At 42.1% G+C, this 13929-nt stretch overlaps 1 protein-coding gene across 7 annotated transcripts in view; it reads right to left on the bottom strand.

Annotated features, from left to right (window-relative positions):
* Positions 1-13929, bottom strand: part of LOC144786230 (mitogen-activated protein kinase kinase kinase 3-like) — a 512077-nt gene that overhangs the window by 118775 nt on the left and 379373 nt on the right. For 4 of the 7 annotated variants that reach the window (XM_078665268.1, XM_078665266.1, XM_078665267.1 and 1 more), the window contains exons 6-9: positions 11472-11585; positions 7481-7592; positions 3851-3984; positions 2399-2472 (exon numbers count right to left, since the gene is read on the bottom strand). In XM_078665268.1, the coding sequence (XP_078521394.1) occupies positions 2399-2472; positions 3851-3984; positions 7481-7592; positions 11472-11585 (434 nt within the window). Of the gene's footprint in view, positions 1-2398; positions 2476-3850; positions 3985-7480; positions 7593-11471; positions 11586-13929 lie in introns of all 7 variants that reach the window. The other 3 variants (XM_078665265.1, XM_078665264.1, XM_078665263.1) reach the window with 1 other exon arrangement.

Raw genomic sequence — 13929 nt, 5'->3', positions numbered from 1 at the left:
GCTTATGTGTGTCTTTAGAACCAGGGACCAAGATAGAAACGTAGGGACACATCTAGTTTAGAACACTCATTTCAGGCCGCTCCACTGAATATACTCAGTGTAAAACGTATTTCTCATTCTAAACATACTTATGGATTTTCATGGGTTTGAGGCAATGGCAGCCATTACTAGGAGATGTAATGCCCATAATTTAGATCCGTGTGGTTCTGAAGGCTTATGCTCATTATCACTTAAGCTAATGTTTGCTGGCCCAATATACAAAATTACGACACTCATGTCACTGCAAACACTCCTTGTGATGTGGAGACACCGGTGAATTGTTGTTCATTTACTGGCCATGGAAATAACAGAATTTAGCGTGGGCTGATATAGAGAAAAATAAGCATGACAGAAAGTAGCTTATAGTCTGGAAGTCAACCAGGAGCTAAGGGTGTGGTATAAATACCAATACAATACAATAATGGTCTCTGTCTGTTTACTTGATACATTATTTAAATCCATTTTTCATATATTCGCCATCCCCAGGACAGACTTCATAAAAACAATGGCACAGAATACCATGTAAGAAAGTGTTTTTATGCTGCGTTTCTATTGTTTCTTAAGATTAAAACGTCAATAGTGATAGAGTGCAGTGGGATACTCCCCATTATGAAGCATTGCTCAAACAATAATTCCAAAATAAAGGGGCATAAAACATATTGGTGGAGAACTAGGGAGTTATCTGTAATTTAGACCCACCCCCAAGCTTAAATATTGATATCCCAAAATCACATATGTGTAAGAGGGCACTCTTCCCAAGGTGTGAGGACTTCCCACCCATTGACTTAAGTGTAGACACAGAGCATACGTCTGGTAATGTGAATGTGAGATTGTGAAGTTTTGCGCCACTTACATTATTTGAACTGTGACAAAGAAGGTTTGTGTGGAATATGACTCAAGTGAATTAGGTTGCCCATAATCTCTAGTGGAATTCTTCTGCTGGAACTTCAGAGAAGTACTGGAAACTTGAAGGAGTGGGTATACTTCCTTGAATAATATAGCCTATAGCCTACCGTAGTGGGCTATACCGGCCATTAAAGGCTCGTTCTAGCATTCGGCCCAGGCCTTAACAACGGAGTGGGTTTTAAATGGCAGGCATAGGCCGCTAAAGCGGGCTGTAAGCCTATTAGAACATTCGGCTCCTTGAGGGCTGAATGTCCTAATTAGAAAAACAAAGACCACTCACCTTTGGAGTAGAAGGGGGTTAAGCCTTTGTTTCCTAGCTGTTGCTGTGACTGTTCAACAGCTAACAGCCACACACAGGGCAATGGCTGTTAGCTGTTAAAGATTCACAGCAGTAGCTGTGATAGGGAGCGTAAGTCAGCCCGATTCTCACTGGGCTCGCTACACTGCTTTTTCTCATTCCGCCGAACCAGGGAGATCCAGGAGCTGAGCAGCATTCCCCCTCCATCCATCCGAGGCTCCAGTGGCTGTGAGCTACGGGAAGACGGAGGGCGAAGGCTCCGATATGCCCTGCAGCACAGCCTCTGCCTTTTGCTTTTCCTTGCCCAATCCATTTATTTCCCAGAGGCAGGGGAAAGAGCAGGGAAGAGGCTGTGTGTTATAACATTGAAATGTTGAGAGCAGTGGGCCCATACCAGTTTATTTAGGATGCTGCTGCTGCTCCATTGTCTTCAATAGAGCTTTCAATATTCCAGTGTTCTAATAAGCAATTGATTTTTACAGCCATGGTCTTAGAATAGAAATTGGTTATGTTTGTAATGTGGAAAGTAAGTTTGCCTTCTCTGTGCATTTTGACATACACTATGATTTTTGTTGAGTAAACATGATTTAAAAACGTTTGTGTACCAGTAACTTTAGAGATCATATTGGGCTAGATAGGTGAGAAATATGAGCGGAATGAGTGTCCCCTAAAGAAACTGGTGTCTACAATGCACAAATTCTGGCGGAATAGCTACGGTTCCATATTTAGAGTTTGGCAGATGGACAACATCCGCCAATAAGCTGCAGATGTCCTGTCTGACTTATTTACAGTGTACATGGACTCTACACAAGTGAAATAGGTCAGGTGGGACAAGCGCTACTTCTTAGCAGATGCCCAACGCTCACCAATCTCTAAATAAGGTCCTAACCTTTTATCCTTCAGTGGTCAATAAACAGAGAACCAAAGAATATAGCTAAAAAAACTATTTTGCAAACATCTATAGATAATGCAGTATGTATGATATTTCTACTTTATAAAAAAATCTTTTAAATTTTTTCTGGCTTTGTGGAAAGAAAGACGTTACTTGTGGGAACAGAAATGATCCTTCATTACTATAGTGGTAAACCTTTATTCACAAGATAAATATTAATAGTTATGGCTTGGAGCAAGGAAGGACAGAGAGAAAAGTAATACCTGTCCACAGATCTGTCGAGGGATTGGCAGCTGCTAGAAAGGGAATCGGCGGGGCTGATGAACGGATCCAGCAACTGCTAAGGACAGAGAAAGAGGCAGCCTGATGAGACAGTGTATCGCAAGCCGCTTGGTACAAAGACATCCAACAACAGCAAACAAGTGCTACACTTTCTTTATAAAGTTGGTGGCAGTACCTTTTTTTGTCAACTTTACGACGTTTCTCATCAAATGCAAATGTAAAGTGGGATTATGGAAAATCATTCAACATGCAAGTTTGAATCTGATGCCTCTTGCCATATCAACATAGTTCCAGGCTCAGGAAGCAGAAGGAGAGAAGTTACACAGAATCCAGAATGGAATATTGACACAACACATTTTGGCAGAATAATTTTTTTTTAAAATACTAGAAAACAACAAAGGTCTTACCTAATAATCAAATGAATACAATTAATTTTGTTTCTTACATTTTCTTTTTTTAAGATGTTTGTTAAATGTGGAAATAGTTGAGGTGGTCAAAGAAAGCTAAAGAAATAAACAGGCAACTCAGCAGGTACTTAGAGCAGAGTTTAAAGAGGAGCGATAGACAAGAACTGCAGGGAAGTAAAAATGAAACTTCAGAAAACAAACCCTAAAAGGAGGAATCAACATAGTAACCACACATGTAGAGATAATATCCATAGGAGCACTCCATACTTTAACAGATTTAAATAGAAAATTAACGCAGAACCTAACTTTGTTATTTGGAAGCAAGGAAGGTATTTGAACAAGTGACATAGTGCATCAAAACCAATCATACCCCCACGAGCTTCTTAGTTGCAATGTACAAGATAATGTGTCATAGTTCATATAATTTGGTATTAACATAGATTTTATTACATTTGTATGATTATACCCAGTGAGAAGTTATATGATAAAGGCAAGTTCATATAAAAAAATGCACAAAAATGCAGACTGGCCAGTTTCGGCCCCGGATAGCTATTCAGTGGACATTTGTCAGGATGACAGTGATAGGTTTTTGTATGGAAGATATTTCTGATGCTTTCTGTCAATGTGCTGTATTAATTTAAATGGTTTACCGAAACTGAAAGCTAGCCGCTAGTGATTATCAATCCTAAAGTGGACAATTAGACCACATTGGAGGTCGAGATTGCAACTCCATTAAAGCAATATATTTAAGCAATTGCAAAAAAATTAAATAGTTTGGTAGAAGACGTATTCTGCATTGGAAAGTTGAAAACACTCTAGTGTTAGTCTTTGAATGCTTTTCCTACATAGGTGATGGACTATGCGTTATTTATATACATTTTCCTAGCTGATTTCAAACAGATAAATCCAGGTTAACAATCTGACAGGACACAGGATTTTTTTTTTCCTTCATACTAACTTTTTTCTTTTTCTAGAAATCAATTTTTACTTATTTTTACTACTGGGTGTGATTCTAGTGGCACTTACGTTCTGATCCATAGTCTCCGGAATGAACTCTCCTTCGCTGTTAATGCTGGTGTAGGAACCCTGTCGAGCAATCTGCTGCTGTTCTTCTGGCACACTTCCAGGGGGCGGGGAACTACGACCTGTCTGCAAGGAACCTACAAGGACCATCAAAAAACATTTGAGTCAAGTGATAAGAGTTCCGCCAATTTATCAGCTGCTCCCATTTGTGTGTGTTGCAGTTGACCCTTTTGAGAATCAGTCACACTCAGTCAGGACGCAATACAACAGAAAATCCTACACGCTACATTCAGTTGTTCCTGGGAAATCAAGCCCCAATGCATAATCTCATCACACAGCTTCATAAATGTTTGGTTTAAAGTTAGCAGATGAGTCAAAGTCAGTGAGGACTGCATGTTTCTCTTTGTCATGAAGCACACTATCTTTCCAGGAAAACAGCAAAGGGTGAAATGTCCTGGGAATGGTCCGTTCTAGTTTAACGGGTAATATTGGAATGAAACCAGATGTCCAAATGGGAAACCCCTAACCCATTAAGGCAAAGTCCATAAATTGTGAGAAGGACAGAGCTGGATAATTAGATCCTCTTGTTGTAGTAATCCCAAAATGGGTACCACAGTCCAAAGTGACTGGAGGCTGTTTATTTTGCTATGGTTTTTTTTCTTAAAATGTTGAGAAATTCTACCAAAAGAGAAAAGAAGAAGACGGCCAACACATGTTTTGTATCCTCTCGGCGAGCAAGCCTGGGGCTTTCTCAAGGCGCAAAGGTTATTGCAAGAGAATATAATACTGGACATACACAGTCGGTAGATCACGAAGGAAACAAGCTCTCAAAAGGCGGGGCAGTGTTTGCACTGTGCCGTCTTGCCCGCGGGATTCTTACACGGTCCACAAGGTTCTGTATACTAAATGCGTGAAGACCAAGGGGCAGATGTATCAAGATACCTATTCGCGATTCTCAAATAGCGATTTTTTGAGAATCGCTATTTGATAATTGCAAAATGGTATGTATGTAAAAATTCACGATTTTTTAGCGATTTCTTAAAATTCCTTAATTGCGATTAGCAAATTGCTAATCGCAATTAAGGAATAATTTCCCATTCATTTATATGGGCCAGGAGGCCCATAGGAAGGAATGGGAAGTTATTCTCAATTTGTGATTCGCACCCTGCTGCACCCCAGAAATTTACATGTGTGCACATATGGCGCACATACATGCCCTAAGGGCATGTATGAGCGCCACATGGCACCTTTACAAATGCCAAAAAGTGCATTTGTAAAAGAATTCGCAAATTAACACCAACTACAAGTTGGTGGTAATTTGCGATTTCTTAAGGGCTAATTGCTAAATTGAAATGCTTGATGCATAGCATTTAAGGAATCGCAATTTGCGGTTCCTTAAATGTTTATGCAAAATTAAGGAATCGCAAATTTTGCGATTCCTTAATTTTGCTATGCATTTTGCTTCATATATTCCAAATTGCGAATTTTTAGTCGCAAACGCTGCTTTTTTGCCAATCACAGCGTTTGCAACTAAAAATTACCTTGATACATCTGCCCCCATGTCCTTTCGAGTCATGAGTTCCATCAGCCTCCATATTGATGTGGCAGACCCCATCAATACGGAACATCAATACGGAAGCTGACGGAACTCACGACTTGACAGGACATGCAGATACATTTCCAGCAGAAAGCAGCACATGCTTTGAAAATTCCTGTGAGAAGCAACCATTTACCACTGTCTAAGGTAATAAAATACAGTGTTGCAGCAGTTCAACTACTTAAAAGAACAGTGGGTCCAAACCTTTGCTGAATCTGTGCCTTAACTTAGCACCTATAGAGTGCCTACTCCATGTGATACGTCACCACTAGTTACAGTTTAATTTAGAAACAGGCCTAAATGCAGGCCTGGCTCATGAAATTCATCAAATACACACCAGAGATAACTTCTCGCATCACCACAGAAGCAAAAAAAGAAATTTAAAAAACGATTTCTGCCATCCTTTAATGTCAGGAAAATTCAGGCTCAGAAACCTTGCAGCTGCATTAGAACTGTTTACAGCAACTGTTGCTGTATACAGTGTAAAAGGGCTGTGAAAAGTCAGAGTGAAAACCGTTGCTCCTTCTGCCCACTGGGAATATGTGAAAAAACAGCAAGTGTAGTTAAACACAGAAGCAATGCTTTTTTTGCCTATGGTTTGTACCCTATTTTAGCAGCAAAGCAGCATTTATTCCCAGGGGATTCTGAAGGTGAGCAATAGGATTCTAAAGAAATCCGTATATCAGTGCCCTGCAGAAGAAACCAGCGTCAGAGGCAGTGCCTACAAGTCTACGACCCACATCCAAATAATTGCGACAATGCTGGTTTAATATTTATATTCTCATGAAACAAACACAGAGAAAACAAACTATGACCACCTCATAGACCTCAGAAGAGCTTTGGAAACTTCATATTTTTGAAGTTATTTTTTGTGCTATAAAAAACTCAACTTTTTGAAATAAGACTTTTTTTGGGTCGTCTTGAAAAGACACTACACATACTCATATGCCTGGGTGTAAGTGGGCAATGTTTGGGTAATTCATAAACATTCTATCTAGAAATCCTTAAAGCTGCCCAGGTCCTGCAGTGAAAGCCACCTGACAGCCGCCACTTACATAATGTGGACTTACAAACACAATACTTGGTATTGGAGATAAGATGGCCACTGTGAAAATTTACACTCTCACTCAGTACGCTTGAGGCAGGGGTGTTTTGTTCCCTGACCTCTCTGGAGAGGGAGTTCCTTTAGCACTTAGCTAGAGTGAACCTCTGACTGCTTGTAGGGTTGAAGGGGTTCAGAGAGGAGTTTGTGAATAGGCACAAACTCTAGAGTTTGTGGGAGTTCACCCGCTGTCAATGGAAACCACACCTGGATCTGCCTACCCGCCACCCCTTTGGGGTATGGCAAGAGGTAGGATTAGCTTTGTGTTTACTGTTAGGTGAGAGTTATGATAACATTGAGTTTTAAGGTTCGGCACAGCCATATGATAGAACACAACCTATTGTCTAGCTTTTTTTTTTTAAACTATACTGGCATTCTCAGTAATATTATTCTCAGCATTGATAAGTTTGGAGCAGTAGACTTGAAAAAGTATCTGATGTAGAACTATTTCAGACCTATTTCTCTAAAGGTTACATCAGGGGTTCCCAACCTTTTCTATGCCCGGCACCCCAAGGGAATGTTAGATTAATGTTCGCACCCCCTATAAAAGTCTCACCAGATTCATATTATGCATACAGTGCATACTTCCCCTCTTTGTTGCACCCCCTGAAATGGCATCTCGCACCCTCTGGGGGTGCGGGCACCCCAGGTTAGGAACCCCTGGGCTACATGTTTACAATATATGCCCATGTGCTCACTATAATGTAACACCTGTGCAATATACACAGAGGCCAAAGTCAATGCACCTGTGTGCCAGGTTTGACTCCCCTATTGTACTCATCAGAGCAGGTTCTGTTTACTAGTGGCGTTTTGGGTGGGTTCTTTGTGCAAATGGCAAAAACATAGGCCAGACAATCACCAAATATCTGCAAGTGGAAGTAAGGAACCAGCCATTTGTCCCATTTAACGCGGCAGGAATAATGCCTATGCTTACCCGTTGAGTACTTCCGCGTCCTTTCGGAGTCCTTGTACAGAGAGCCCATAATGTCCCCCATCGACTTGGATATCCTCATGTCATGCTGCTTACTGTTATTGGGGTGTAGAAACTACAAATCATGACAAAACAGGAAAAAGAGTCAGCTGAGATTTAATGTCACAACACAGCATAAAGAACTACCACAGCACAACAAACAACATCCAAAGAAATGTGTATGATCCAACCGTGGCACTAAACCTTAGGCTAGTAAAAACTCTCTAGGTTATACCATGTCATGGTATGTAGTGCTCGACTGCCAGAGGGCTTTTCGTGCTGATCTGATGGGATGAGAAAATACACTAGCACCAAGTTAACCAGCTAGACCTTAAGCAAAAAAAACGAGGGAAACAACCTTTACAATGCAACTTTTACAACGCACTACCATTACAACGCATTCATTACAAAGCAACATCCCTTACAACGCATGCCATTACAACGCAACCATTACCATGCATGACATTACAACACATACAACTACAACTCATGTCATTACAACGCATACCATTACTACGCATAGTACCCTTACACTATCCTACACTTACTCTACTGTTGCACCCCCTGGAGTTAGAATAGTACATTTTACCCCTACACTATCCAACACTTACCCTACTGTTGCACCCCCTGGAGTTAGAATAGTAAATGTTACCCCTACACTATCCAACACTTACCCTACTGTTGCACCCCCTGGAGTTAGAATAGTCAATGTTACCCCTACACTATCCAACACTTGCCCTACTGTTGCACCCCCTGGAGTTAGAATAGGTAATTTTTACCCCTACACTATCAAATACTTACCATACATGCGTTGTAATGGTATGCGTTGTAAAGGTAGTATGCTTTGTAATGGAATGCGTTGTAAAGGTAGTTTTTAAAAATGTGTTGTAATGGAATGCGTTGTAATGGATGTTGCGTTGTAAAAAATGCATTGTAAAGGTATGCGTTGTAAAAGTATGCGTTGTAACATCATAGGACCATCAAACTAATTTAAATATCCTTAAGCTGTGTGAAGCAGGGAGAATGCTTTACGACTACAGGAGCTTGCACCGAGAAGGTACCACCACTTCTGCCGGTACGAGTGAACGTTCAAACCACAAAGTGGCCTTCCATGTTTGAGAACACAGTGAATTCTGGAGCTCAACATTGAGTTCTATTTGCAAGGAAAGGATAAATCTAATGTCGAGCCGTGCACACTACACAATCTGATGAGCTCCTTTGCTGGAAGCCAGTGCAGCTGTACCAGAATGGCCATGGGCTGATGACGTCTGAAACATATGGCCAGTCAAGAGGAGGCATTCGGAAACTGCAGCAATCTCTTAATGAGATGATACATCCCACTGGATAGGGAAGATGTACAATGGTGGTCTGAGAGGTACAGCGAGTAGCTTCAGAAGCGGAGGAACCATCTGCAGATATCTAAGCTTATAAAGGAAAATTTAGAAACTGCTTAAATATGGCCATGTATCCTTGAGCCAAAATCAAACAGAATCCCTCGATTCTACCAATTTGACAGGTTTGGCCAGTAGCCAATAAAGATAACCGTACCAAAATTTCCTATCACATCAAAGATTTAACCCAAAATCTGTTACTAGGTTTTCCAACAAACACATGTTTACAAAGAGCAAAACAGGGGATCTGGGACGAACCCCAAGAACCTCAGCAGTGTTCTCCTCTGATGTAGATGTCTACTCAAGGATGACAATTCCACCACCGAAGTATCTCAGTCTACCAACTAGAATATTGTGATGTATGACACTGTATGACACTGCATGCCTGGCCTGACCAACTGGGCTTTTGGGCATTTCCTCTGTCTAGCCTTTTTACTTGTAGTTTATACCATAAGTCTTCAAAACCTAGCTTTCGCTGGTACGAAACAGGTTAACTAAGAAAAGACTTTTCAAGTAGTGGAAAGAAACTACATTTTACAAACAGAGTAAAGAATAGTTTTTGTATTTTGTAATAAAGAACGTACGCACACAACATGCAACACATCCTTGGAATTCAAAATATTAGGACACTCAGATTTTAAACTTTCCTAAGCCTGCATTTAAAATAGTTATAACAGCCTATTTAAATTGACTTGAGATTATTTAGAGAAAGCACTTTTTCCCTTTTTAATAACAAATCAAATAAATGAGAACAGAAGTAGCATCAGTTTTACACTGAGAGTTGAGTGGCACTAACTACTGAATGTCTTTAACCGCATGCGCGCTAGCGGTTTTCCCGCTGCGCGCGGCGTTTTTTTAAAAACGCGTTACATGACGAGCTCAGCTCGTCATGAGCGTACAAGCGTCGTCACTCATGAGCGCGGAAGGGGTTAAGGTGGGTTTCGAGCCCCTTTCTTCGTGACAAAGAAAAACCGGGATACAAACCCTGTTCAATAGCCATATAATGTAAGCAGTGGCGTCTGCTACTGAACGGGAGGCGGGGCGTGGCGGGTGGGGGGGGGTAAGGAGGAATGAAAAAATATATACATCACGTACCTGGGTTTTGCCGTTGCCTCTCCTCCATCCTCTTCTCTTCTGACTCCTGGCAGCACGGAAGCACACAGACTCCCAGACTCCTCTAGCCAATCACAGAGCTGCTGTCACCAGCATGACATTAACTTCGTGATTGGTCTGAGTGACCTGATTCGGTGTTCAGACAGGGACTGGGCGCCAGGACATGTTCCAAACCAGCCTGCACAATACAGCCAGGTTGAGAACATGCTAAGTGCGAATGACTGTTTGGCCGGCCCAATACGGTCAGCCATACCGTCATGCACACTCCCCCTGCTCTAGCCAGCCCCGCCCCGCACCTAAGTGAGTACGGAAAAATAAAATAATACCTGCATTCTTATCATTTTATTTTTCCTTTTGGATCTGCTCAGAGAGCAGTGAGCCGCCGCTGACTGTTACAGTCCCTATAAGGGAAGCTGAACAGTCCTCCTAGTAGCAACCAAATGCAAAGGATTCATTCAAACAATACCCTCAGGGGTCAGCTGTGGGTGTGGTTCGTATTTTTGTAACTACAACTTCACTACAAAAGCAGGTTCGTTTTGTTTGATTCTGGAGTCAACTCCAACTTTGGTTCTTTCCCAGTAGCACGACCAGTAGCCCATGGACTAAGTCAATAATGTGCACTGGTAACGGACAACCCACAACAATACCCTAAGGAATTTGGTACAGACATTTGGTCTCATCCTCTAAGTGCCTCACAAGTCTTTAAAACTGACATACTCACATTCCAAAACCGTGTTGCGAAGCTACACTAATAGTAGATTGTGTGCTATGCAATTGCCAATTAAAATAAACTACAACTGTTGTAAACATGGTGAGTTAGAATACTAGCTCAGCCACAATGCATACTGTGTCATCTTCTGATTCATAATTTCAGCTTTTATGGCCTCAGACACTCAAGTTAAACTCTAAACCACTTGTCATCCGCCATATTAACATGGCATTTAACACTGTAAATAAATGGCCATATATACAAATATTTTAATCCATTATTAGTAATGCATAGACCTATGCTTAGCTTGCTGACACTACTCAAAATTACCCACTCTATACAGTATCAAAGGCAACCGAATATACAATGTCAACGATAATTCTAGATACTTATATGGGGCCCAGAGTCTGAAAGTTTCACAGGACATATGGGAAATGCATTACACACATGCACATAACTCAGTATAATGCAATGTGCTGGAATCCAGATAGCTTTAGAACTGTTTCATGGGAAAATAAAAATTGGGCAACAAAGTAAAGAAAAGTAAACATAGCTCCACTGGAATATATTCTCAATTATTGGGATAAAAGTACAATATGATTAGTAATAAAGAGAATGGCAAACCAATAGAGCTCCATGAACAGCGGCATCCGCAACAATGGACTATACTGCACACCCCGATACTCCCTCCTCTCCCCTGACCTCACTTAACTGTGCAAAAGGCGCAGAGACTAATGCTCACCGTGGACTTCTTCTGGGGCTTGACGATGATCCTCAGGCTCTTCATGGAGGGACTCATGTCCAGTTGCTCCACTGCCTTGTCCAAATCTTCCTGGCACTTGAGTGGTATCAGCAGCTGGAACACACAACATGAATGCAGTAGGGTCAAATGTGGTGAGTGCAACCTGCGACAGTCGCAACAAGGCTTCGAAACGCACAGGGTTGTCTGAATGGGATCTCTCTTTTCAGATGTTTGGGGATCCAGGAAAAGATGAGGCTTGATTCGAGCGGGATGTTTTGGGTCACATGGAGCGGGGTGTTGCCCTCTCAGCGGGACCGACACATAAATGTGTCTAAAGCCAGAACATATAAAACGCTAGGCACAATAAGCCTGCATTGGCTCGTTGCTTTATGGGAGCTGGCCTCGCAGTGGTCACATACTGTACCTTGCAGAGAGTCTGCTCCCTCTGGCAATGACATCGCCACACGCAGCTGCCATTTTACTTTTGTAGGAAAAAAATATATATTTAAAGAACTCAGGCAACCGGTATAAAATATATTTGGCAGACGATGAATACCAATTAGTTGACAGGCTCCTTCTTTACGATCTGTGGATTCAAGGGTTGTAAGCATTTTGTACCCAAGACGAAGAATTCTACTCAGTACAGATGGCCGGTGCTTACCCAACACTCTGGCCGGGAGAGGCGGCACGTCGCTGGCCCTTGGAAAGGAGTAAAGTACACAGTGCTCTGTACATTAGAGGATCATGGCCAAAGCAAACAGCTTCAAACTGGCTCCGCGTACATTCATGCGTTTCCCTCTCTGGGAGAGATGAAGTCTAGTGTATGTGGAAAACCGAGGTTTAACTTTGAATCCTAGCTTCGCAATATGGCCGATTGGTGTGATCCTGAGCAAATCATTATATTGTATTGTATTTGCATTTATATAGTGCCTACTACCCCTGATGAGGCATCGAAGGGCTTTTTTGTCGAGTAGCACGCTCCTCCGGAACCCATAAAGGATTAGTATAGTGAAATATAAAATTAATTTGAGTGGTGGATATGTTAGTCAGTTATTTGGATTGAGAAGGATCATGAAAGGATAGAAGAGGGAAAAAGGTTTGCATTTGTATAGTGCTTGCTACCCTGATGAGGTGTTGAAGTGCTTTTTTCTGCCTGTAGCACGCTACTCCAGAACCCATAAATAGTCATGGTAAATTAGTATAGTGAAATATGAAGGTAATTTGAGTGGTGTTGTGTCTTATTGGGCCTCCGATTTCTTGTGGACCAAAACAAGAAGTGCAAAGAGACAGGGTACCCCTCCCTCCCAACACTAAGCACTATTTGAAAACTGACCCTAGCTGCCAATAGCTTATGAATCTGTTTCTTACTGTTTTTTTAAACACAGTTTATTGGCATTTACAGTGGAATACCAGTGAGGAGCATGGAAGGGGCCATTGTGCATAACATGGATGGCTATGGTACATTCAGCAGCAGTCAACATATATATGCAAAACAGTATAGGGCCTGCGCGAGGCACCACAGGTCCTCATCCTTGCTTTTATCACAATAGACACCACATTGGTGCATTGTAACAACATGACCAATGCCATCCCTATTAAAATCGTAATAACAGTACCATACTCTCACACCCACTTGACCATACCAACTGTCACCCAAGGGGAGAAGTACGGATAGATCCTTGTATTTCTATCGTCTGTATTGAGGCAGAATTCTGGAATGCCAGGTAAAGGGGGGGGGGGGGGGGTTAAAGCCACCTGATTAAATGCTTAGATGTGTTGCAGAGAATTCAGCCTGGCTGGGCACACTACCTGTCTGGGGGAGTGTCTTCTATCCACATAAATTGCCACCAGGGCCATCTAGGGTATGGGGGAGCCCCCTCGGTCATGGCCCACATCCTGCCCAAGCTCACCCAGCAGACCTTCCCAGGGGCAGCCATCTCCATCGGGACCCTTCCTCGTTTGGCATCTCTCATAGGGTTCATACTCTCATGCGCAGTCCAGTGTGTTAGGTCGCTACGCCACTTCACCAATTGGGGGCCCCTGGGATTCTTCCAATTAGAATTTATTTGGCTCCTGGCTAACATCAGTGCAAGATCTATAAATTTGGTGGTCGCCCTGCATAGAATAAAGCCCCAAAAGGCACGACGAAGGCAGTATCACTAAATTGAGGTGGATTATGTCCTTAATTAATTCCCTGAAGTTATTAAGATGCGTGCAGGTCCACACCATATGTAACAACTCAGCGCTCTCCTCGCCACATCTGGGGCAAGCCACCTGGGCGGTATAGAAATATTTGTTTATTTTGCTCGGAGTGAAATTTTCCCTATGTAGGTAGTAGAGGTTGATCAGTTTAAAACGGGCATTAGTCGACACTCGGAGGACATTCGTTTTAACCCATGTCCAATCCTCATCTGATATTGGGGTGCTGACATCCATCGCCCATCCGTCTCGAAGTTCA

This window comes from Lissotriton helveticus, chromosome 10 (assembly GCF_964261635.1).
Source record: "Lissotriton helveticus chromosome 10, aLisHel1.1, whole genome shotgun sequence".
In the NCBI taxonomy this organism is placed as follows: Eukaryota; Metazoa; Chordata; class Amphibia; order Caudata; family Salamandridae; genus Lissotriton; species Lissotriton helveticus.
The sequence above is the reverse complement of the archived record's forward strand: the minus strand, read 5'-3'. Positions and strand labels throughout refer to the sequence as shown.